Source organism: Salmo salar, chromosome ssa27, assembly GCF_905237065.1.
Source record: "Salmo salar chromosome ssa27, Ssal_v3.1, whole genome shotgun sequence".
Classification (NCBI taxonomy): Eukaryota; Metazoa; Chordata; class Actinopteri; order Salmoniformes; family Salmonidae; genus Salmo; species Salmo salar.
Genome location: NC_059468.1, coordinates 34,083,565 through 34,107,500, shown reverse-complemented (window position 1 = coordinate 34,107,500; position 23,936 = coordinate 34,083,565). Strand labels below are relative to the sequence as shown.

At 46.5% G+C, this 23,936-nt stretch overlaps 1 protein-coding gene across 11 annotated transcripts in view; it reads right to left on the bottom strand.

Moving 5' to 3' along the window:
• Window positions 1-23,936, bottom strand: part of LOC106588992 (focal adhesion kinase 1) — a 252,781-nt gene that overhangs the window by 143,634 nt on the left and 85,211 nt on the right. For 3 of the 11 annotated variants that reach the window (XM_014178597.2, XM_014178595.2, XM_014178596.2), the window contains exon 1: window positions 7,146-7,292. The exons of 3 other annotated variants lie outside the window; for them this stretch is intronic. In XM_014178597.2, coding sequence (XP_014034072.2) covers window positions 7,146-7,269 — 124 coding nt within the window. In that variant the 5' untranslated portion in view covers window positions 7,270-7,292. Of the gene's footprint in view, window positions 1-7,145; window positions 7,978-23,936 lie in introns of those variants that run through there. 5 more of the 11 variants (XM_014178592.2, XM_014178594.2, XM_045709600.1 and 2 more) reach the window with 4 other exon arrangements.

Sequence of the window (23,936 nt, the reverse complement as noted above, 5' to 3'; positions counted from 1 at the left end):
CGAGTGGTGCAGCGGTCTAAGGCGCAGCATCTCAGTGCTAGAGGCGTCACTACAGACACCGTGGTTTGATTCCAGGCTGTATCACAACCGGCCGTGATTGGGAGTCCCATAGGGCGGCGCACAATTGGCCCAGCGTCGTCTGGGTTTGGCCGGTGTAGGCCGTCATTGTAAATAAAAATGTGTTCTTAACTGACTTGCCTAGTTAAATAAAGTTTACATTTAAAAAACATGGTTTTCAGAAATACAATCAATGACCCTTAAATAGAGCAATTCCACTAGACGTTAATGCACACCGCTTGTTTTCTCTTTTGTGACTGGGTATGAGAAAGGTTCTTGGTTGCTTTTCAAAATGATTTAAAATTCTTGCATTACATTTCCATAACATGGTTTTGATACGGTATTATTTTAATTAAGTGTAGCTCCAATGGCATTACCTAGAGAGAGAGCGAGAGAGAGAGAGAGAGAGAGAGAGAGACCACAGTGTCAACAATTATCTAGTGAGACAAAAGACCCTATTTTTATCTCCCGAGATACACAGTATGAAAGATTAAAGCAGGAACTGAGACAATGAGCTCCACATGAACATCTCTAATCATATCAACCGCAGGAGGCAAGAAATAAGACCAAATATGATGAAATATTATTCAAGTCCAAGAGAAGTCTGTGTGAAGATAGATGCATGTGAAGGGGGGTGGTTTTACTGTGGGGGATCCACTTTATGTCCCAAATTGCACCCTATTCCCTACATAGTGCACTACTTTTTATCAGTGTGCTATGGTTCTGTAGTGCACTATATAGGGAATAGGGTGCCATTTGGGATGCATCCCCAGACATCTGAGAGAAGCTTTCATCTCATCTTCCACACACAGGATGGATACTGGGTTGTTTGATCAGCCCCAGAACAGGACATGAAGTTTCTACAGAACAGATCCATAATGGTGGAGCCACTGCTGCAATTTCCTGTGGCCCACACTGCAACTAGGCAGCTATTATGGCAGTTATTATTGGAAACAGTAGAGGTTTCCTTTATCAAACGGGTTGGACAAAAGAAAAGTAAAGGCAGAAAAACACTAGGAGAAAATCAAGCCAAGTTGCACTCAGTCTAGGCTAGGTTGCAGGTTAAGAAGTCCACTAATATTCTGACCCAGAGCCTGTACTCATAAAGCATCTCAGAGTAGGGACAGAGAGAGAGAGTGAGAGACAGAGAGAGACTGAGAGAGAGAGAGACAGAGAGAGACAGAGAGTAAGAGAGAGACAGAGAGAGACCGAGAGAGAGAGACAGAGAGAGAGTGAGAGTGACACAGAGAGACAGAGAGAGACCGAGAGAGAGACAGAGAGAGACCAAGAGAGAGTGAAAGTGACACAGAGAGAGATAGAGAGTAAGAGAGAGAGAGAGAGAGAGAGAGAGAGAGAGAGAGAGAGAGAGAGAGAGAGAGACAAAATAGGGAGGCCCCTGGTTAGGAGCCCCTCTAACTGACCCCTGAGCACACACACCCACCCTCTCCAATCCCCATGTGACTAGGACTAGGGGCATTACCAGGGAAGCTGATACGTTTCCACCTGGTATTAACGCCATCGCTGAGAAAGAAGAGAGAAACCTACATCCTCCTATCTGGGAGTCTACATCCTCCTATCTGGGAGTCTACATCCTCCAAACTGGGAGTCGACATCCTCCTATCTGGGAGTCTACATCCTCCTATCTGGGAGTCGACATCCTCCTATCTGGGAGTCGACATCCTCCTATCTGGGAGTCGACATCCTCCTATCTGGGAGTCTACATCCTCCTATCTGGGAGTCTACATCCTCCTATCTGGGAGTCTACATCCTCCTATCTCGAAGTCGACATCCTGAAACATTACCTGGGTGGGTAGGAAGTGGGAGAGATGGTTCCAATACCCTTCCGGCATCATAGCCTGCTCTACACCAGTGTTTCCCAAAGTCGGTCCTGGGGGACCCCAAGGGGTGAACGTTTAGATTTGTGTCCTAGCACTACACAGCTGATTCAAACAATCAACTAATCATCAAGCTTTTTATTTGAATCAGCTGTGTAGTGCTAGGGTTAAAAACCAAAATGTACACCCTATCTCCTGCTCAGGCAGACACACCATGAAAGTACACCGGCATGTAGCCACCGAGACATTTCTGTAACCATGCTAAGTAGATTTGGTGTAGAGCCAAGGAAAAGGTTGGACAGCTATCCTGCAGTGGGTTTGTGTTGTGTCATTCTGGAGCCCACCTGGCATGGTAGGGGTCCAAGCACCTGATTATTACCCAATACAAACAGAGGGCCAGGCACACATACAATGCTGCTATACGTCTCAAATGGCACCCTATTCCCTATACAGCGCACTACATTTGACCAGAGCCCTATGGGTGAATAGGGCTCATTTCATACACAGCCAGAGTCTGAAGCAGCTCCTCTGTTCACACTAGCATACTATTTAGAATGCTTGACCAATACATGCTTCAACCAAAATGGTATAACAAGAATAGTAAATTGGATCAGTGATTCACAGTAACCCAACAATTAGCAAGAACAGTGAGACATAACAATTAGCAGGAGCAGTGAGACATTGATTGGTCATAGATACAGTTGAAGTGGGAAGTTTACATACACTTAGGTTGGAGTCATTAAAACTCGTTTTTCAACCACTCCACACATTTCTTGTTAACAAACTATAGTTTTGGTAAGTCGGTTAGGACATCTACTTTGTGCATGACACAAGTTATTTTTCCAACAATTGTTTACAGACAGATTATTTAACTTATAATTAACTGTATTTTAAGGCCTACCTTAAAACTCAGTGCCTCTTGCTTGACATCATGGGAAAATCAAAAGAAATCAGCCAAGACCTCAGAAAAAAATTGTGGACCTCCACAAGTCTGGTTCATCCTTGGGAGCAATTTCCAAACGCCTGAAGGTACCACGTTCATCTGTACAAACAATAGTACGCAAGTAAACACCATGGGACCACGCAGCCGTCATACCTCTCAGGAAGGAGACGCGTTCTGTCTCCTAGAGATGAACGTACTTTGGTGCGAAAACTGCAAATCAATCCCAGAACAACATCAAAGGACCTTGTGAAGATGCTGGAGGAAACAGGTACAAAAGTATCTATATCCACAGTAAAACGAGTCCTATATCGACATAACCTGAAAGGCCACTCAGCAAGGAAGAAGCCACTGTTCCAAAACGGTTTGCAACTGCACATGGGGACAAAGATCATACTTTTTGGAGAAATGTCCTATGGTCTGATGAAACAAAAATAGAACTGTTTGGCCATAATGACCATCGTTATCTTTGGAGGAAAAAGGGGGATGCTTGCAAGCCGAAGAACACCATTCCAACCGTGAAGCACGGGGATGGCAGCATCATGTTGTGGGGTGCATTGATGCAGGAGGGACTGGTGCACTTCACAAAATAGATGGCGACCATGAGAAAGGAAAATTATGTGGATATATTGAAGCAACATCTCAAGACATCAGTCAAAAAGTTAAAGCTTGGTCACAAATGGGTCTTCCAAGTGGACAATGACCCCAAGCACAGTTCCAAAGTTGTGGCAAAATGGCTTAAGGACAACAAAGTCAAGGTATTGGAGTGGCCATCACAAAGCCCTGACCTCAAATCCTATAGAAAATGTAACTGAAAACAAAAAAAGTGTGTCTGAGCAAGGAGGCCTACAAACCTGACTCAGTCAGCTCTGTCAGGAGGAATGGGACAAAATTCACCCAACTTATTGTGGGAAGCTTGTGGAAGCCTACCCGAAACGTTTGACCCAAGTTAAACAATTTAAAGGCAGTGGTACCAAAAACTAACTGAGTGTATGTAAACTTCTGACCCACTGGGAATGTGATGAAATAAAAGCTGAAATAAATCATTCTCTCTACTATTATTCTGACATTTCACATTCTTAAAATAAAGTGGTGATCCTAACTGACCTAAGACAGGGAATTTTTACTAGGATTAAATGTCAGGAATTGTGAAAAACGGAGTTTAAATGTATTTGGCTAAGGTGTATGTAAACTTCCGACGTCAACTGTAGATGGGTCATAGATAGATGGGTTATAGACCTCAGCCATAAAAGAGGACAGACAGACAGACTTTCCTAACAATGACTCATTCTAAGACATTCCTAACAATGACCCATGCTAAAACACACTACATGTTATGTCATTTAGCAGATGCTCTTATCCAGAGCGACTTACAGGAGCAATTAGGGTTAAGTGCATTGCTCAAGGGCACATTGACAGATTCACCTAGTCAGCTCGGGGATTCGAACCAGCAACCCTTCGGTTACTGGTCCAACCTCTTAACCAATAAGCGACCACCCAGCGTTCTACATTACTGCCACACAGTCATATTCAAACAAAAATCCTCTCTTCTTATCTTCTCCTTCCTCTCTTCTTATCCTCTCCCCCTATAATCTCATTCTCCTTCCTCTCTCCTCTCCTTCCTCTCTTCTTATCCTCTCCTTCCTCTCTTCTTATCCTCCCCTTCCACACTTCTTATCCTCCCCTTCCTCTCTTCTTATCCTCTCCTTCCACTCTTCTTATCCTCTCCTTCCACTCTTCTTATCCTCTCCTTCCTCTCCTTCCTCTCTTCTTATCCTCTCCTTCCTCTCTTCTTATCCTCTCCTTCCACTCTTCTTACCCTCCCCTTCCTCTCTTCTTATCCTCTCCTTCCTCTCTTCTTATCTTCTCCTTCTTATCCTCTCCTTCCTCTCTTATCCTCTCCTTCCTCTCTTCTTATCCTCTCCTTCCTCTCTTCTTATCCTCCCCTTCCACTCTTCTTATCCTCTCCTTCCTCTCATCTTCTCCTTCTCTTCTCCTTCCGCTCTTCTTATCTTCTCCTTATCTTCTCCTTCCTCTCTTCTTATCCTCTCCTTCCTCTCTTCTTATCCTCTCCTCCTTCCTCTTCATTATCTTCTCCTTCCTCTCTTCTTATCCTCTCCTCCTTCCTCTTCATTATCTTCTCCATCTTCTCCTTCCTCTCTTCTTATCCTCTCCTCCTTCCTCTTCATTATCTTCTCCATCTTCTCCTTCCTCTCTTCTTATCCTCTCCTCCTTCCTCTTCATTATCTTCTCCTTCCTCTCTTCTTATCCCTCACCTTTTCCTCTATCCTTCTGCATTTCCCTCTCCTTTACCCTTCTCCATCTCTTCTCTCCTTCTACCTCTCCTCTCCCCTTCCCCCTATAGATGACTACTGACTGACATATGGCATGCCGAAGCATATGCACAGTGACAATAGGGTGCTTTAAATTCACGTTGTTTTTTCCATGTGGACAAAGAAAGCCGTTTAAAGTGGGAGTCTGGCTAGTTGTGGAATTGGAATTGACTGCTGTCGGACCCAGCCTCCATTATCAGCAGCTGCTCAAGCAAACTAATCACATGAGCTGTGGGTTCTATGGGCGACGTGTGAAAGGGAGATGACCCCTGTGTAGTCGTGATACACACAAAAATGCACACAGACACACTGTTGCGAATATGTGCAAACGTACAAACAAGGGTTGCAAAATTCAGAGAACTTTCAATAAATTCCCTGGTTTTCCAGAGATCCTGGTTGGATGATTCAGGATTTCCTGTTTATTCCCTCATGATACTGTGAATCCTCCAACTGGGACTTCGGGAAAACCAGGGAATATATTGAATGTTGCCAGAATTTCGCAACCCAGCACAAACGAAGACAAACACCCAAACGAAGACAAACACCCAAATGAAGACAAACACCCAAACGAAGACAAACACCCAAACGAAGACAAACACCCAAACGAAGACAAACACCCAAACGAAAACAAACACCCAAACGAAGACAAACACCCAAACGAAGACAAACACCCAAATGAAGACAAACACCCAAACGAAGACAAACACCCAAACGAAGACAAACACCCAAACGAAGACAAACACCCAAACGAAGACAAACACCCAAACGAAGACAAACACCCAAATGAAGACAAACACCCAAACGAAGACAAACACCCAAACGCACACTTGCACATGCACGTGCACACACTCAAATGCACGTGCACACGACACACACACACACACACACACACACACACACACACACACACACACACACACACACACACACACACACACACACACACACACACACACACACACACACACACACACACACACACACACACACACAGCATCCAATAATTCAGAAGCTTGAATCTCATGGTAACGTCCCGGTCATCTGTCACAGACATGTTTCTAAAGGTTACTACTCGTTATGTGGGGAAAGGCCACTTCTCTGGCAGGTGTGGTGCCCTTTAAGAGAGCAGAGCACAAGAAAGACTAACAACAAGTAAAACAAGAGGAGGGGGGGGGGGGTAATTGGCAAAATTGGAAGCGGTTTACTTCAGGCAGCACAGCACAGCACAGCCCTACCCAACACAACACAACAGTCAGTCAGGAAGGCTTAAAGAACAACAGTGAGAAGCTAAACGCTCTACTATTCAAACTGACACAGTGGAAACAAGGAGAGAAGACAGGTAGATGGTGAAGAGGATACCAAGGAGAGAAGACAGGTAGATGGTGAAGAGGATACCAAGGAGAGAAGACAGGTAGATGGTGATGAGGATACCAAGGAGAGAAGACAGGTAGATGGTGAAGAGGATACCAAGGAGAGAAGACAGGTAGATGGTGAAGAGGATACCAAGGAGAGAAGACAGGTAGATGGTGAAGAGGATACCAAGGAGAGAAGACAGGTAGATGGTGAAGAGGATACCAAGGAGAGAAGACAGGTAGATGGTGAAGAGGATACCAAGGAGAGAAGACAGGTAGATGGTGAAGAGGATACCAAGGAGAGAAGACAGGTAGATGGTGAAGAGGATACCAAGGAGAGAAGACAGGTAGATGGTGATGAGGATACCAAGGAGAGAAGACAGGTAGATGGTGAAGAGGATACCAAGGAGAGAAGACAGGTAGATGGTGAAGAGGATACCAAGGAGAGAAGACAGGTAGATGGTGATGAGGATACCAAGGAGAGAAGACAGGTAGATGGTGATGAGGATATAATGGAGGGAGGAGGAGGAAAGAAAAGAGGAGGAGGAAGAAATATCACATAAAAAGGGAGTAGGAAAGCAGGGGATGAGTAGTAGTGGAAGTTAGGAAGCAGTAGCAGTGATAGTACCTGGAGCACAGCACATGGGAAAGGGGCTGCAGCCGGGTCTGGACTCCACGGGAGCTGGTCCCTCTGCTTTCTCTCTCCCGGGCCCCACGGCCTGCCAACACCCCGAGGTCTCACAGAAACGCATAGAGGCCAGGGCTTCCACCTTCCCTACACAACACTAAACACCCCACTGACTAACTAATCAACATCTACTCCACACTGCCCCTAATCCTCTTCACCTAGGACCCAGTCCGATCCACACAGCCCTAGTTCAGTCCACCCTCTCCCCCACTCTACTCCACCACTCAAGCACTGGTCCAGAATCAGCACTAGGATCTGGAAGGGGGAAGGAGCTCAGAGAAACACATCCAGAGAGAGGGAGTCCCAGCCAAGCACTGGTCCAGAATCAGCACTAGGATCTGGAAGGGGGAAGGAGCTCAGAGAAACACATCCAGAGAGAGGGAGTCCCAGCCAAGCACTGGCCCAGTTTAAGGACTGAAATGGGGACAGGAGGAACAAGGTGGAGATGGATCAACACTGTGTTGTTAAGAAGTTTCCCATCCACTCCACTGAACCTGAATATACAGGTTCCTAGGTTGTTCTGCTACTTCTGTCCCTGGGTGGCCCCTTCTGTTCGTCTGTCTGGCTGGTCAGCCTTACTAAGCCTCTCGCTGTGAGTCTTCCGCCAGAATACTAATCCTGCCCCCTGCCCTGGCGCCCGCCCCACAACCAACACAGGAGGAGAAAAGGAGAGCAGAGTCAGAAAAGTATTCCACCATAACACAAGTAACTGCACTTCCCTTGCTCCACTTTGTATACATACCGACGCAAGAGGCCATTAATATGCTAATCTGAGCCACCCCCCTGCAAATCAACACGGACCCTGGGTCAGCTCTACCACCAGAGGAGGCCCTGTGTGTGTACACCAAGATACCCATCCCCAAGCGCCTGGCAACACGCCAAGCACTCCTCCACTCCACCACTCCTCCACTCCACCACTCCTCCACTCCACCACTCCACCCCTCCACTCCACCAATCCACCACTCCTCCTCCCCTCCACCACTCCTCCACTCCACCACTCCACCCCTCCACTCCACCACCCCTCCACTCCACCTCTCCTCCACTTCTCCACTCTACCACTTCTCCACTCCACCACTCCACTCCACCACTCCACCACCCCTCCACTCCACTCCACCCCTCCACCACTCCACCCCTCCACTCCACCACTCCACCCCTCCACTCCACCACTCCACCCCTCCACTCAACCACTCCACCCCTCCACTCCACCACTCCTCCACTCCACTCCTCCACTCTTCCACTCCTCTACTCTTCTTGTCAGATCCAATAGGAGTGTTAGCTAGGGCAGGAGGATCAAGATCGAGGTTTAGAGGAGATCGAGGTTTAGAGGAGATCAAGGTTTTGTTTTGTGCTTCTCCATCTGAAAAAACCCTCCAGGTAAAATCAATCCACATCCCACACAGAGTCAATCTACATCCCACACAGAGTCAATCTACATCCCACACAGAGTCAATCTACATCCCACACAGAGTCAATCTACATCCCACACAGAGTCAATCTACATCCCACACAGAGTCAATCCACATCCCACACAGAGTCAATCCACATCCCACACAGAGTCAATCTACATCCCACACAGAGTCAATCTACATCCCACACAGACTCAATCTACATCCCACACAGAGTCAATCTACATCCCACACAGAGTCAATCCACATCCCACACAGAGTCAATCCACATCCCACACAGAGTCAATCCACATCCCACACAGAGTCAATCTACATCCCACACAGAGTCAATCTACATCCCACACAGAGTCAATCTACATCCCACACAGAGTCAATCTACATCCCACACAGAGTCAATCTACATCCCACACAGAGTCAATCCACATCCCACACAGAGTCAATCCACATCCCACACAGAGTCAATCCACATCCCACACAGAGTCAATCTACATCCCACACAGAGTCAATCCACATCCCACACAGAGTCAATCCACATCCCACACAGAGTCAATCTACATCCCACACAGAGTCAATCCACATCCCACACAGAGTCAATCTACATCCCACACAGTCAATCTACATCCCACACAGAGTCAATCTACATCCCACACAGAGTCAATCCACATCCCACACAGAGTCAATCTACATCCCACACAGAGTCAATCTACATCCCACACAGAGTCAATCTACATCCCACACAGAGTCAATCTACATCCCACACAGAGTCAATCTACATCCCACACAGAGTCAATCTACATCCCACACAGAGTCAATCTACATCCCACACAGAGTCAATCCACATCCCACACAGAGTCAATCCACATCCCACACAGAGTCAATCTACATCCCACACAGAGTCAATCTACATCCCACACAGAGTCAATCTACATCCCACACAGAGTCAATCTACATCCCACACAGAGTCAATCCACATCCCACACAGAGTCAATCCACATCCCACACAGAGTCAATCCACATCCCACACAGAGTCAATCTACATCCCACACAGAGTCAATCTACATCCCACACAGAGTCAATCTACATCCCACACAGAGTCAATCTACATCCCACACAGAGTCAATCTACATCCCACACAGAGTCAATCCACATCCCACACAGAGTCAATCCACATCCCACACAGAGTCAATCCACATCCCACACAGAGTCAATCTACATCCCACACAGAGTCAATCCACATCCCACACAGAGTCAATCCACATCCCACACAGAGTCAATCCACATCCCACACAGAGTCAATCCACATCCCACACAGAGTCAATCTACATCCCACACAGTCAATCTACATCCCACACAGAGTCAATCTACATCCCACACAGAGTCAATCCACATCCCACACAGAGTCAATCTATATCCCACACAGAGTCAATCTACATCCCACACAGAGTCAATCTACATCCCACACAGAGTCAATCTACATCCCACACAGAGTCAATCTACATCCCACACAGAGTCAATCCACATCCCACACAGAGTCAATCTACATCCCACACAGAGTCAATCTACATCCCACACAGAGTCAATCTACATCCCACACAGAGTCAATCTACATCCCACACAGAGTCAATCTACATCCCACACAGAGTCAATCTACATCCCACACAGAGTCAATCTACATCCCACACAGAGTCAATCTACATCCCACACAGAGTCAATCTACATCCCACACAGAGTCAATCACATCCCACACAGAGTCAATCTACATCCCACACAGAGTCAATCTACATCCCACACAGAGTCAATCTACATCCCACACAGAGTCAATCTACATCCCACACAGAGTCAATCACATCCCACACAGAGTCAATCTACATCCCACACAGAGTCAATCTACATCCCACACAGAGTCAATCTACATCCCACACAGAGTCAATCTACATCCCACACAGAGTCAATCTACATCCCACACAGAGTCAATCTACATCCCACACAGAGTCAATCTACATCCCACACAGAGTCAATCTACATCCCACACAGAGTCAATCTACATCCCACACAGAGTCAATCTACATCCCACACAGAGTCAATCACATCCCACACAGAGTCAATCTACATCCCACACAGAGTCAATCTACATCCCACACAGAGTCAATCTACATCCCACACAGAGTCAATCTACATCCCACACAGAGTCAATCTACATCCCACACAGAGTCAATCTACATCCCACACAGAGTCAATCTACATCCCACACAGAGTCAATCTACATCCCACACAGAGTCAATCTACATCCCACACAGAGTCAATCTACATCCCACACAGAGTCAATCTACATCCCACACAGAGTCAATCTACATCCCACACAGAGTCAATCTACATCCCACACAGAGTCAATCTACATCCCACACAGAGTCAATCTACATCCCACACAGAGTCAATCTACATCCACACAGAGTCAATCACATCCCACACAGAGTCAATCTACATCCCACACAGAGTCAATCTACATCCCACACAGAGTCAATCTACATCCCACACAGAGTCAATCTACATCCCACACAGAGTCAATCTACATCCCACACAGAGTCAATCTACATCCCACACAGAGTCAATCTACATCCCACACAGAGTCAATCTACATCCCACACAGAGTCAATCTACATCCCACACAGAGTCAATCTACATCCCACACAGAGTCAATCTACATCCCACACAGAGTCAATCTACATCCCACACAGAGTCAATCTACATCCCACACAGAGTCAATCTACATCCCACACAGAGTCAATCTACATCCCACACAGAGTCAATCTACATCCCACACAGAGTCAATCTACATCCCACACAGAGTCAATCTACATCCCACACAGAGTCAATCTACATCCCACACAGAGTCAATCTACATCCCACACAGAGTCAATCTACATCCCACACAGAGTCAATCTACATCCCACACAGAGTCAATCTACATCCCACACAGAGTCAATCTACATCCCACACAGAGTCAATCTACATCCCACACAGAGTCAATCTACATCCCACACAGAGTCAATCTACATCCCACACAGAGTCAATCTACATCCCACACAGAGTCAATCTACATCCCACACAGAGTCAATCTACATCCCACACAGAGTCAATCTACATCCCACACAGAGTCAATCTACATCCCACACAGAGTCAATCTACATCCCACACAGAGTCAATCACATCCCACACAGAGTCAATCTACATCCCACACAGAGTCAATCCACATCCCACACAGAGTCAATCTACATCCCACACAGAGTCAATCTACATCCCACACAGAGTCAATCTACATCCCACACAGAGTCAATCTACATCCCACACAGAGTCAATCCACATCCCACACAGAGTCAATCCACATCCCACACAGAGTCAATCCACATCCCACACAGAGTCAATCTACATCCCACACAGAGTCAATCTACATCCCACACAGAGTCAATCTACATCCCACACAGAGTCAATCTACATCCCACACAGAGTCAATCTACATCCCACACAGAGTCAATCTACATCCCACACAGAGTCAATCTACATCCCACACAGAGTCAATCTACATCCCACACAGAGTCAATCTACATCCCACACAGAGTCAATCTACATCCCACACAGAGTCAATCTACATCCCACACAGAGTCAATCTACATCCCACACAGAGTCAATCTACATCCCACACAGAGTCAATCTACATCCCACACAGAGTCAATCTACATCCCACACAGAGTCAATCCACATCCCACACAGAGTCAATCTACATCCCACACAGAGTCAATCTACATCCCACACAGAGTCAATCTACATCCCACACAGAGTCAATCTACATCCCACACAGAGTCAATCTACATCCCACACAGAGTCAATCTACATCCCACACAGAGTCAATCTACATCCCACACAGAGTCAATCTACATCCCACACAGAGTCAATCTACATCCCACACAGAGTCAATCTACATCCCACACAGAGTCAATCTACATCCCACACAGAGTCAATCTACATCCCACACAGAGTCAATCTACATCCCACACAGAGTCAATCTACATCCCACACAGAGTCAATCTACATCCCACACAGAGTCAATCTACATCCCACACAGAGTCAATCTACATCCCACACAGAGTCAATCTACATCCCACACAGAGTCAATCTACATCCCACACAGAGTCAATCTACATCCCACACAGAGTCAATCTACATCCCACACAGAGTCAATCTACATCCCACACAGAGTCAATCTACATCCCACACAGAGTCAATCTACATCCCACACAGAGTCAATCTACATCCCACACAGAGTCAATCTACATCCCACACAGAGTCAATCTACATCCCACACAGAGTCAATCTACATCCCACACAGAGTCAATCTACATCCCACACAGAGTCAATCTACATCCCACACAGAGTCAATCTACATCCCACACAGAGTCAATCTACATCCCACACAGAGTCAATCTACATCCCACACAGAGTCAATCTACATCCCACACAGAGTCAATCTACATCCCACACAGAGTCAATCTACATCCCACACAGAGTCAATCTACATCCCACACAGAGTCAATCTACATCCCACACAGAGTCAATCTACATCCCACACAGAGTCAATCTACATCCCACACAGAGTCAATCTACATCCCACACAGAGTCAATCTACATCCCACACAGAGTCAATCTACATCCCACACAGAGTCAATCTACATCCCACACAGAGTCAATCTACATCCCACACAGAGTCAATCTACATCCCACACAGAGTCAATCTACATCCCACACAGAGTCAATCTACATCCCACACAGAGTCAATCTACATCCCACACAGAGTCAATCTACATCCCACACAGAGTCAATCTACATCCCACACAGAGTCAATCTACATCCCACACAGAGTCAATCTACATCCCACACAGAGTCAATCTACATCCCACACAGAGTCAATCTACATCCCACACAGAGTCAATCTACATCCCACACAGAGTCAATCTACATCCCACACAGAGTCAATCTACATCCCACACAGAGTCAATCTACATCCCACACAGAGTCAATCTACATCCCACACAGAGTCAATCTACATCCCACACAGAGTCAATCTACATCCCACACAGAGTCAATCTACATCCCACACAGAGTCAATCTACATCCCACACAGAGTCAATCTACATCCCACACAGAGTCAATCTACATCCCACACAGAGTCAATCTACATCCCACACAGAGTCAATCTACATCCCACACAGAGTCAATCTACATCCCACACAGAGTCAATCTACATCCCACACAGAGTCAATCTACATCCCACACAGAGTCAATCTACATCCCACACAGAGTCAATCTACATCCCACACAGAGTCAATCTACATCCCACACAGAGTCAATCTACATCCCACACAGAGTCAATCTACATCCCACACAGAGTCAATCTACATCCCACACAGAGTCAATCTACATCCCACACAGAGTCAATCTACATCCCACACAGAGTCAATCTACATCCCACACAGAGTCAATCTACATCCCACACAGAGTCAATCTACATCCCACACAGAGTCAATCTACATCCCACACAGAGTCAATCTACATCCCACACAGAGTCAATCTACATCCCACACAGAGTCAATCTACATCCCACAGAGTCAATCTACATCCCACACAGAGTCAATCTACATCCCACACAGAGTCAATCTACATCCCACACAGAGTCAATCTACATCCCACACAGAGTCAATCTACATCCCACACAGAGTCAATCTACATCCCACACAGAGTCAATCCACATCCCACACAGAGTCAATCTACATCCCACACAGAGTCAATCTACATCCCACACAGAGTCAATCTACATCCCACACAGAGTCAATCTACATCCCACACAGAGTCAATCTACATCCCACACAGAGTCAATCTACATCCCACACAGAGTCAATCTACATCCCACACAGAGTCAATCTACATCCCACACAGAGTCAATCTACATCCCACACAGAGTCAATCTACATCCCACACAGAGTCAATCTACATCCCACACAGAGTCAATCTACATCCCACACAGAGTCAATCTACATCCCACACAGAGTCAATCTACATCCCACACAGAGTCAATCTACATCCCACACAGAGTCAATCTACATCCCACACAGAGTCAATCTACATCCCACACAGAGTCAATCTACATCCCACACAGAGTCAATCTACATCCCACACAGAGTCAATCTACATCCCACACAGAGTCAATCTACATCCCACACAGAGTCAATCTACATCCCACACAGAGTCAATCTACATCCCACACAGAGTCAATCTACATCCCACACAGAGTCAATCTACATCCCACACAGAGTCAATCTACATCCCACACAGAGTCAATCTACATCCCACACAGAGTCAATCTACATCCCACACAGAGTCAATCTACATCCCACACAGAGTCAATCTACATCCCACACAGAGTCAATCTACATCCCACACAGAGTCAATCTACATCCCACACAGAGTCAATCTACATCCCACACAGAGTCAATCTACATCCCACACAGAGTCAATCTACATCCCACACAGAGTCAATCTACATCCCACACAGAGTCAATCTACATCCCACACAGAGTCAATCTACATCCCACACAGAGTCAATCTACATCCCACACAGAGTCAATCTACATCCCACACAGAGTCAATCTACATCCCACACAGAGTCAATCTACATCCCACACAGAGTCAATCTACATCCCACACAGAGTCAATCCACATCCCACACAGAGTCAATCTACATCCCACACAGAGTCAATCTACATCCCACAGAGTCAATCTACATCCCACACAGAGTCAATCTACATCCCACACAGAGTCAATCTACATCCCACACAGAGTCAATCTACATCCCACACAGAGTCAATCTACATCCCACACAGAGTCAATCTACATCCCACACAGAGTCAATCACATCCCACACAGAGTCAATCTACATCCCACACAGAGTCAATCTACATCCCACACAGAGTCAATCTACATCCCACACAGAGTCAATCTACATCCCACACAGAGTCAATCTACATCCCACACAGAGTCAATCTACATCCCACACAGAGTCAATCTACATCCCACACAGAGTCAATCTACATCCCACACAGAGTCAATCTACATCCCACACAGAGTCAATCTACATCCCACACAGAGTCAATCTACATCCCACACAGAGTCAATCTACATCCCACACAGAGTCAATCTACATCCCACACAGAGTCAATCTACATCCCACACAGAGTCAATCTACATCCCACACAGAGTCAATCTACATCCCACACAGAGTCAATCTACATCCCACACAGAGTCAATCTACATCCCACACAGAGTCAATCTACATCCCACACAGAGTCAATCTACATCCCACACAGAGTCAATCTACATCCCACACAGAGTCAATCTACATCCCACACAGAGTCAATCTACATCCCACACAGAGTCAATCTACATCCCACACAGAGTCAATCTACATCCCACACAGAGTCAATCTACATCCCACACAGAGTCAATCTACATCCCACACAGAGTCAATCTACATCCCACACAGAGTCAATCTACATCCCACACAGAGTCAATCTACATCCCACACAGAGTCAATCTACATCCCACACAGAGTCAATCTACATCCCACACAGAGTCAATCTACATCCCACACAGAGTCAATCTACATCCCACACAGAGTCAATCTACATCCCACACAGAGTCAATCTACATCCCACACAGAGTCAATCTACATCCCACACAGAGTCAATCTACATCCCACACAGAGTCAATCTACATCCCACACAGAGTCAATCTACATCCCACACAGAGTCAATCTACATCCCACACAGAGTCAATCTACATCCCACACAGAGTCAATCTACATCCCACACAGAGTCAATCTACATCCCACAGAGTCAATCTACATCCCACACAGAGTCAATCTACATCCCACACAGAGTCAATCTACATCCCACACAGAGTCAATCTACATCCCACACAGAGTCAATCTACATCCCACACAGAGTCAATCTACATCCCACACAGAGTCAATCTACATCCCACACAGAGTCAATCTACATCCCACACAGAGTCAATCTACATCCCACACAGAGTCAATCTACATCCCACACAGAGTCAATCTACATCCCACACAGAGTCAATCTACATCCCACACAGAGTCAATCTACATCCCACACAGAGTCAATCTACATCCCACACAGAGTCAATCTACATCCCACACAGAGTCAATCTACATCCCACACAGAGTCAATCTACATCCCACACAGAGTCAATCTACATCCCACACAGAGTCAATCTACATCCCACACAGAGTCAATCTACATCCCACACAGAGTCAATCTACATCCCACACAGAGTCAATCTACATCCCACACAGAGTCAATCTACATCCCACACAGAGTCAATCTACATCCCACACAGAGTCAATCTACATCCCACACAGAGTCAATCTACATCCCACACAGAGTCAATCTACATCCCACACAGAGTCAATCTACATCCCACACAGAGTCAATCTACATCCCACACAGAGTCAATCTACATCCCACACAGAGTCAATCTACATCCCACACAGAGTCAATCTACATCCCACACAGAGTCAATCTACATCCCACACAGAGTCAATCACATCCCACACAGAGTCAATCTACATCCCACACAGAGTCAATCTACATCCCACACAGAGTCAATCTACATCCCACACAGAGTCAATCTACATCCCACACAGAGTCAATCACATCCCACACAGAGTCAATCTACATCCCACACAGAGTCAATCTACATCCCACACAGAGTCAATCTACATCCCACACAGAGTCAATCTACATCCCACACAGAGTCAATCTACATCCCACACAGAGTCAATCTACATCCCACACAGAGTCAATCTACATCCCACACAGAGTCAATCTACATCCCACACAGAGTCAATCTACATCCCACACAGAGTCAATCTACATCCCACACAGAGTCAATCTACATCCCACACAGAGTCAATCTACATCCCACACAGAGTCAATCTACATCCCACACAGAGTCAATCACATCCCACACAGAGTCAATCTACATCCCACACAGAGTCAATCTACATCCCACACAGAGTCAATCTACATCCCACACAGAGTCAATCTACATCCCACACAGAGTCAATCTACATCCCACACCGAGTCAATCTACATCCCACACAGAGTCAATCTACATCCCACACAGAGTCAATCTACATCCCACACAGAGTCAATCTACATCCCACACAGAGTCAATCTACATCCCACACAGAGTCAATCTACATCCCACACCGAGTCAATCTACATCCCACACAGAGTCAATCTACATCCCACACAGAGTCAATCTACATCCCACACAGAGTCAATCTACATCCCACACAGAGGAGGAAGGAGGAAATGATGAAAGGTTTACTATCACCAACACTCCCTTTTAGGGCTACGTAAACACAGGGAAGGCTATAGTTTGCTACAGGGCAAGTGTAGTTGTTTGTTTTGTTTGTTTGTTTGTTTGTTTGTTTGTTTGTTTGTTTGTGTTTGTGTGTGTGTGTGTGTGTGTGTGTGTGTGTGTGTGTGTGTGTGTGTGTGTGTGTGTGTGTGTGTGTGTGTGTGTGTGTGTGTGTGAGGTGTGAGGTGTGAGGTGTGAGAGATGAGTGAACAAGAGCGGTCAGCCATGACACCAGTACCTCCCTCATACTAGGCCAAGCAGCTTTCCTATAATACATTGCTTGTACAGTATTCTACTTGACAGGGGAAATTGAATTACTAAGTGTGTGTCCATCACATGCCTGTTTCCCTGTGTCTCTCCATGGTCTGAATGAGGAGGAACCCCATGCCTGTTTCCCTGTGTCTCTCCATGGTCTGAATGAGGAGGAACCCCATGCCTGTTTCCCTGTGTCTCTCCATGGTCTGAATGAGGAGGAACCCCATGCCTGTTTCCCTGTGTCTCTCCATGGTCTGAATGAGGAGGAACCCCATGCCTGTTTCCCTGTGTCTCTCCATGGTCTGAATGAGGAGGAACCCCATGCCTGTTTCCCTGTGTCTCTCCATGGTCTGAATGAGGAGGAACCCCATGCCTGTTTCCCTGTGTCTCTCCATGGTCTGAATGAGGAGGAACCCCATGCCTGTTTCCCTGTGTCTCTCCATGGTCTGAATGAGGAGGAACCCCATGCCTGTTTCCCTGTGTCTCTCCATGGTCTGAATGAGGAGGAACCCCATGCCTGTTTCCCTGTGTCTCTCCATGGTCTGAATGAGGAGGAACCCCATGCCTGTTTCCCTGTGTCTCTCCGTGGTCTGAATGAGGAGGAACCCCATGCCTGTTTCCCTGTGTCTCTCCATGGTCTGAATGAGGAGGAACCCCATGCCTGTTTCCCTGTGTCTCTCCATGGTCTGAATGAGGAGGAACCCCATGCCTGTTTCCCTGTGTCTCTCCATGGTCTGAATGAGGAGGAACCCCATGCCTGTTTCCCTGTGTCTCTCCATGGTCTGAATGAGGAGGAACCCCATGCCTGTTTCCCTGTGTCTCTCCATGGTCTGAATGAGGAGGAACCCCATGCCTGTTTCCCTGTGTCTCTCCATGGTCTGAATGAGGAGGAACCCCATGCCTGTTTCCCTGTGTCTCTCCATGGTCTGAATGAGGAGGAACCCCATGCCTGTTTCCCTGTGTCTCTCCATGGTCTGAATGAGGAGGAACCCCATGCCTGTTTCCCTGTGTCTCTCCATGGTCTGAATGAGGAGGAACCCCATGCCTGTTTCCCTGTGTCTCTCCGTGGTCTGAATGAGGAGGAACCCCATGCCTGTTTCCCTGTGTCTCTCCATGGTCTGAATGAGGAGGAACCCCATGCCTGTTTCCCTGTGTCTCTCCATGGTCTGAATGAGGAGGAACCCCATGCCTGTTTCCCTGTGTCTCTCCATGGTCTGAATGAGGAGGAACCCCATGCCTGTTTCCCTGTGTCTCTCCATGGTCTGAATGAGGAGGAACCCCATGCCTGTTTCCCTGTGTCTCTCCATGGTCTGAATGAGGAGGAACCCCATGCCTGTTTCCCTGTGTCTCTCCATGGTCTGAATGAGGAGGAACCCCATGCCTGTTTCCCTGTGTCTCTCCATGGTCTGAATGAGGAGGAACCCCATGCCTGTTTCCCTGTGTCTCTCCATGGTCTGAATGAGGAGGAACCCCATGCCTGTTTCCCTGTGTCTCTCCATGGTCTGAATGAGGAGGAACCCCATGCCTGTTTCCCTGTGTCTCTCCATGGTCTGAATGAGGAGGAACCCCATGCCTGTTTCCCTGTGTCTCTCCATGGTCTGAATGAGGAGGAACCCCATGCCTGTTTCCCTGTGTCTCTCCATGGTCTGAATGAGGAGGAACCCCATGCCTGTTTCCCTGTGTCTCTCCATGGTCTGAATGAGGAGGAACCCCATGCCTGTTTCCCTGTGTCTCTCCGTGGTCTGAATGAGGATAAACGACAGGAGATCTGGCAGCATGGATTTAGTACCAGGGATCTCCCTCTCTCTCCCCATCTCACACACAAGCTTTATGCCTGACAAGTCACTCAAAGAAGTAGAGAAATGGGAAAGAAAAAAGAGAAAGAGGGTGTAGAGAGAGGGAGAGAGATAAAGAGGGGAGGTAGAGCGAGGGAGAGAGATAAAGAAGGGAGGTACAAAGAAGGAGAGAGATAAAGAGGGGAGGGAGAGAGAAAGAGTGTAGGTAGAGAGAGAGGGAGCGATAAAGAGGGGAGGTAGAGAGAGAGGAGGTAGAGAGAGAGAGGGAGAGCTAAAGAGGGGAGATAGAGAGAGAGGAGGAAGAGAAAGAAAGAGGAGAGGAAGAGAGAGAGATGGAAGGTAGCGATAAAGAGAGAGAGAGCAAGAGCGAGAGAGAGAGATGGAAGGTAGCGAAAGAGAGAGAAAGAGAGAGAGCGAGAGAGACAGAGAAAGCGAGCAATATGTTTGGAACATTGAATCGCAATAAAAATCACAGTATCGAATCACTATACATATCGAATCGTGAGAATAGCTTATACATATCACATGGGCACCTATATCATATCATGAGGTCCCTGGCAATGCCTAGCCCTAATCCCTATATAGTGTACTACTTTTGACCACAGCCATAGGGACTATGGTACCTATTTAGGACACAGAATAGGATTTTCATATCCAGCAGACTAGCCAGAAACTTTGGTCACAATCCTTGAGAATAACACTAAGCATTTTGGACTTCTCATGGTACTAACACAGCAATGATTCCAATGAAAGTTGTTCACCCAAAGTTTAATCTATGGATAATATTATAGCCTTATAGATATAATAGATATAAACAGATTCCCTATGTCGTAGACTACGTTTGATTATATCCCATAGGGCCCTGGTCCAAAGCAGTGTGCTATGAAGGAAATGGGGTGCCATTTGAGAGTCAACCTGTTTTCATGTAAACTAGCACGTGGCACCACAGACGAGCCTGCGTGGCCAAGTTCATTTAGAAGGCAGAGAGTTCTGCTGCTGTTTGTTGAATCATTTTCTTCTTACTGAGGAGGAGCCGTGGCTGGCTGCTGCATCTACAATATGTATTCATGTGGACTGCTGCAGCTACAATATGTATTCATGTGGACTGCTGCAGCTACAATAGGTATTCATGTGGACTGCTGCATCTACAATATGTATTCATGTGGACTGCTGCAGCTACAATAGGTATTCATGTGGACTGCTGCATCTACAATAGGTATTCATGTGGACTGCTGCAGCTACAATAGGTATTCATGTGGACTGCTGCAGCTACAATAGGTATTCATGTGGACTGCTGCATCTATAATAGGTATTCATGTGGACTGCTGCAGCTACAATAGGTATTCATGTGGACTGCTGCAGCTACAATAGGTATTCATGTGGACTGCTGCATCTACAATAGGTATTCATGTGGACTGCTGCATCTACAATAGGTATTCATGTGGACTGCTGCAGCTACAATAGGTATTCATGTGGACTGCTGCATCTACAATAGGTATTCATGTGGACTGCTGCATCTACAATAGGTATTCATGTGGACTGCTGCAGCTACAATAGGTATTCATGTGGACTGCTGCATCTACAATAGGTATTCATGTGGACTTCTGCATCTACAATAGGTATTAATGTGGACTGCTGCATCTACAATAGGTATTCATGTGGACTGCTGCAGCTACAATAGGTATTCATGTGGACTGCTGCAGCTACAATAGGTATTCATGTGGACTGCTGCATCTACAATAGGTATTCATGTGGACTGCTGCATCTACAATAGGTATTCATGTGGACTGCTGCAGCTACAATAGGTATTCATGTGGACTGCTGCATCTACAATAGGTATTCATGTGGACTGCTGCATCTACAATAGGTATTCATGTGGACTGCTGCAGCATTCCAAATGGCACTCTGTTAGCTACATAGTGCACTATATAGGGAATAGGGCGCCATTTGGAATGCACAGCGGAGCAAGGGAATCGAGGGGGGACAGAGCCCCCAGAAACAGCCGTGGCAGACACACAAAGGGGGCTATGACTGCACCCCACGGAGAGGGAGAGGTGCTCCTCCCGTTCAGCTATTCAGAGGGTCACATCAGGCCCCCTGTTCCCAAACACAAAAGCCTCTCACTATCCCCTCCTCCTTGATTCCTATTCCCATAGCAGGAGCCCAGGCTGGGACATGTGTTACCAATCCACACACACACCAGATTGGAAGCATTGGTAAGAAGTAGGCATATGCAACCATGCACACACAGAGACACACACACACAGACACACACAGACACACACACACACACACACACACACACACAGACACACACACACACACACACACACACACACACACACACACACACAGAGAGACGCAGAAACACACATGGCCGTATGGTTCAGTGGAGCATGCAGTCATCAGTCTGCTGGTCCTGGTTCTGCTAGCTAAGACAGACAGATGTACTGTTGGGGTCTCTAAGGCCATGGTTCCATGGTTACTAAGTCAACTCAAAGGATGTGGATTAGAATGACAAATGACTTGTATAACCAGGGAGGAAAAACTGTCAACAACAACAGAATACGGGCACGCACGCACAAATAAACAGCATGTGTATCTGGTCTGTAAAGGTCTTTATTATCATTGAAAAGCTTTGAGTGGGACACTAACTAACACACTGAGTCTGAATCCAGAACAGATCATCATGTTTTAGTGGACACTAACTAACACACTGAGTCTGAATCCAGAACAGATCATCATGTTTTAGTGGACACTAACTAACACACTGAGTCTGAATCCAGGACAGATCATCATGTTTTAGTGGACACTAACTAACACCCTGAGTCTGAATCCAGAACAGATCATCCATCCCACAGCTGCCAGTACAGCCTGTACATCTTACCCTCCTGTCGCAGTTCAGGTTTTCCCCATTACCCTTTTCACCATTATTGCCATTATCTCTGCTGTCACATAGTCAGCAGTCACCTTAATGGACTGTGTGTTGTCATGACGTTGGCCTGTGGGTAAGGTTTATGACCCCCCCATAAATACCTTTCTCCCTTCCCCTCTCTTTCTGACCCTACTGAAGGACTGCTGTCCTGTTAAATATAGAGAGTCTGGGAACATCAAACAAATGGGGAAAGGAACCATATTTTGGTAATAAAACCAGTTGGAAATATGCTTTGGAACGTAATGAGTATGGATGTCAGTTCGGTTGTCATCTGAGACATTATGACTGATGACAGGACGACATAAACTGTACCTGGGAAAGTATACACCCTCTAGTTATCAGAGTCACATGGAATTGTTATGCAATTGAAATGTTTGATATTGAAATTGTTTGTTAGGAGATTAAATGTAATTTTAGCTTCCAAATGAGAGAATTGGGTTTTCATAAGGAAAGTGCCCTGCTTGATCAGTGGCCCACCCCTGTGAAGAGGAGGGGTTATAAACGATGAAACACATCCTTCCCCCCTCTCCACTATATAAGCCTTTGACGAAAAGATAACCACATGTTCCAGTACGTGAGGTCTGCAGCCTCTACGTTAGAAGGACACACATGTCAAGTACAGAACTAAGCCAACCTCGGCGTGAGCTTTGGTGGCGAATGGTATGAACTTTGAGCTTATTCACTACAGAAGTGATACTTCCTAGCCGTTGAGTTAGCAGCGGCCGCTGTAGACGTGGGCTAGGAAAGGACGGACGACGGATCCAGTCTAACAACGAACAGACGAAGATACCACCACGTATCCAATTTACCACCAGAGACATTCTTCCGAGGACAGGAAGAT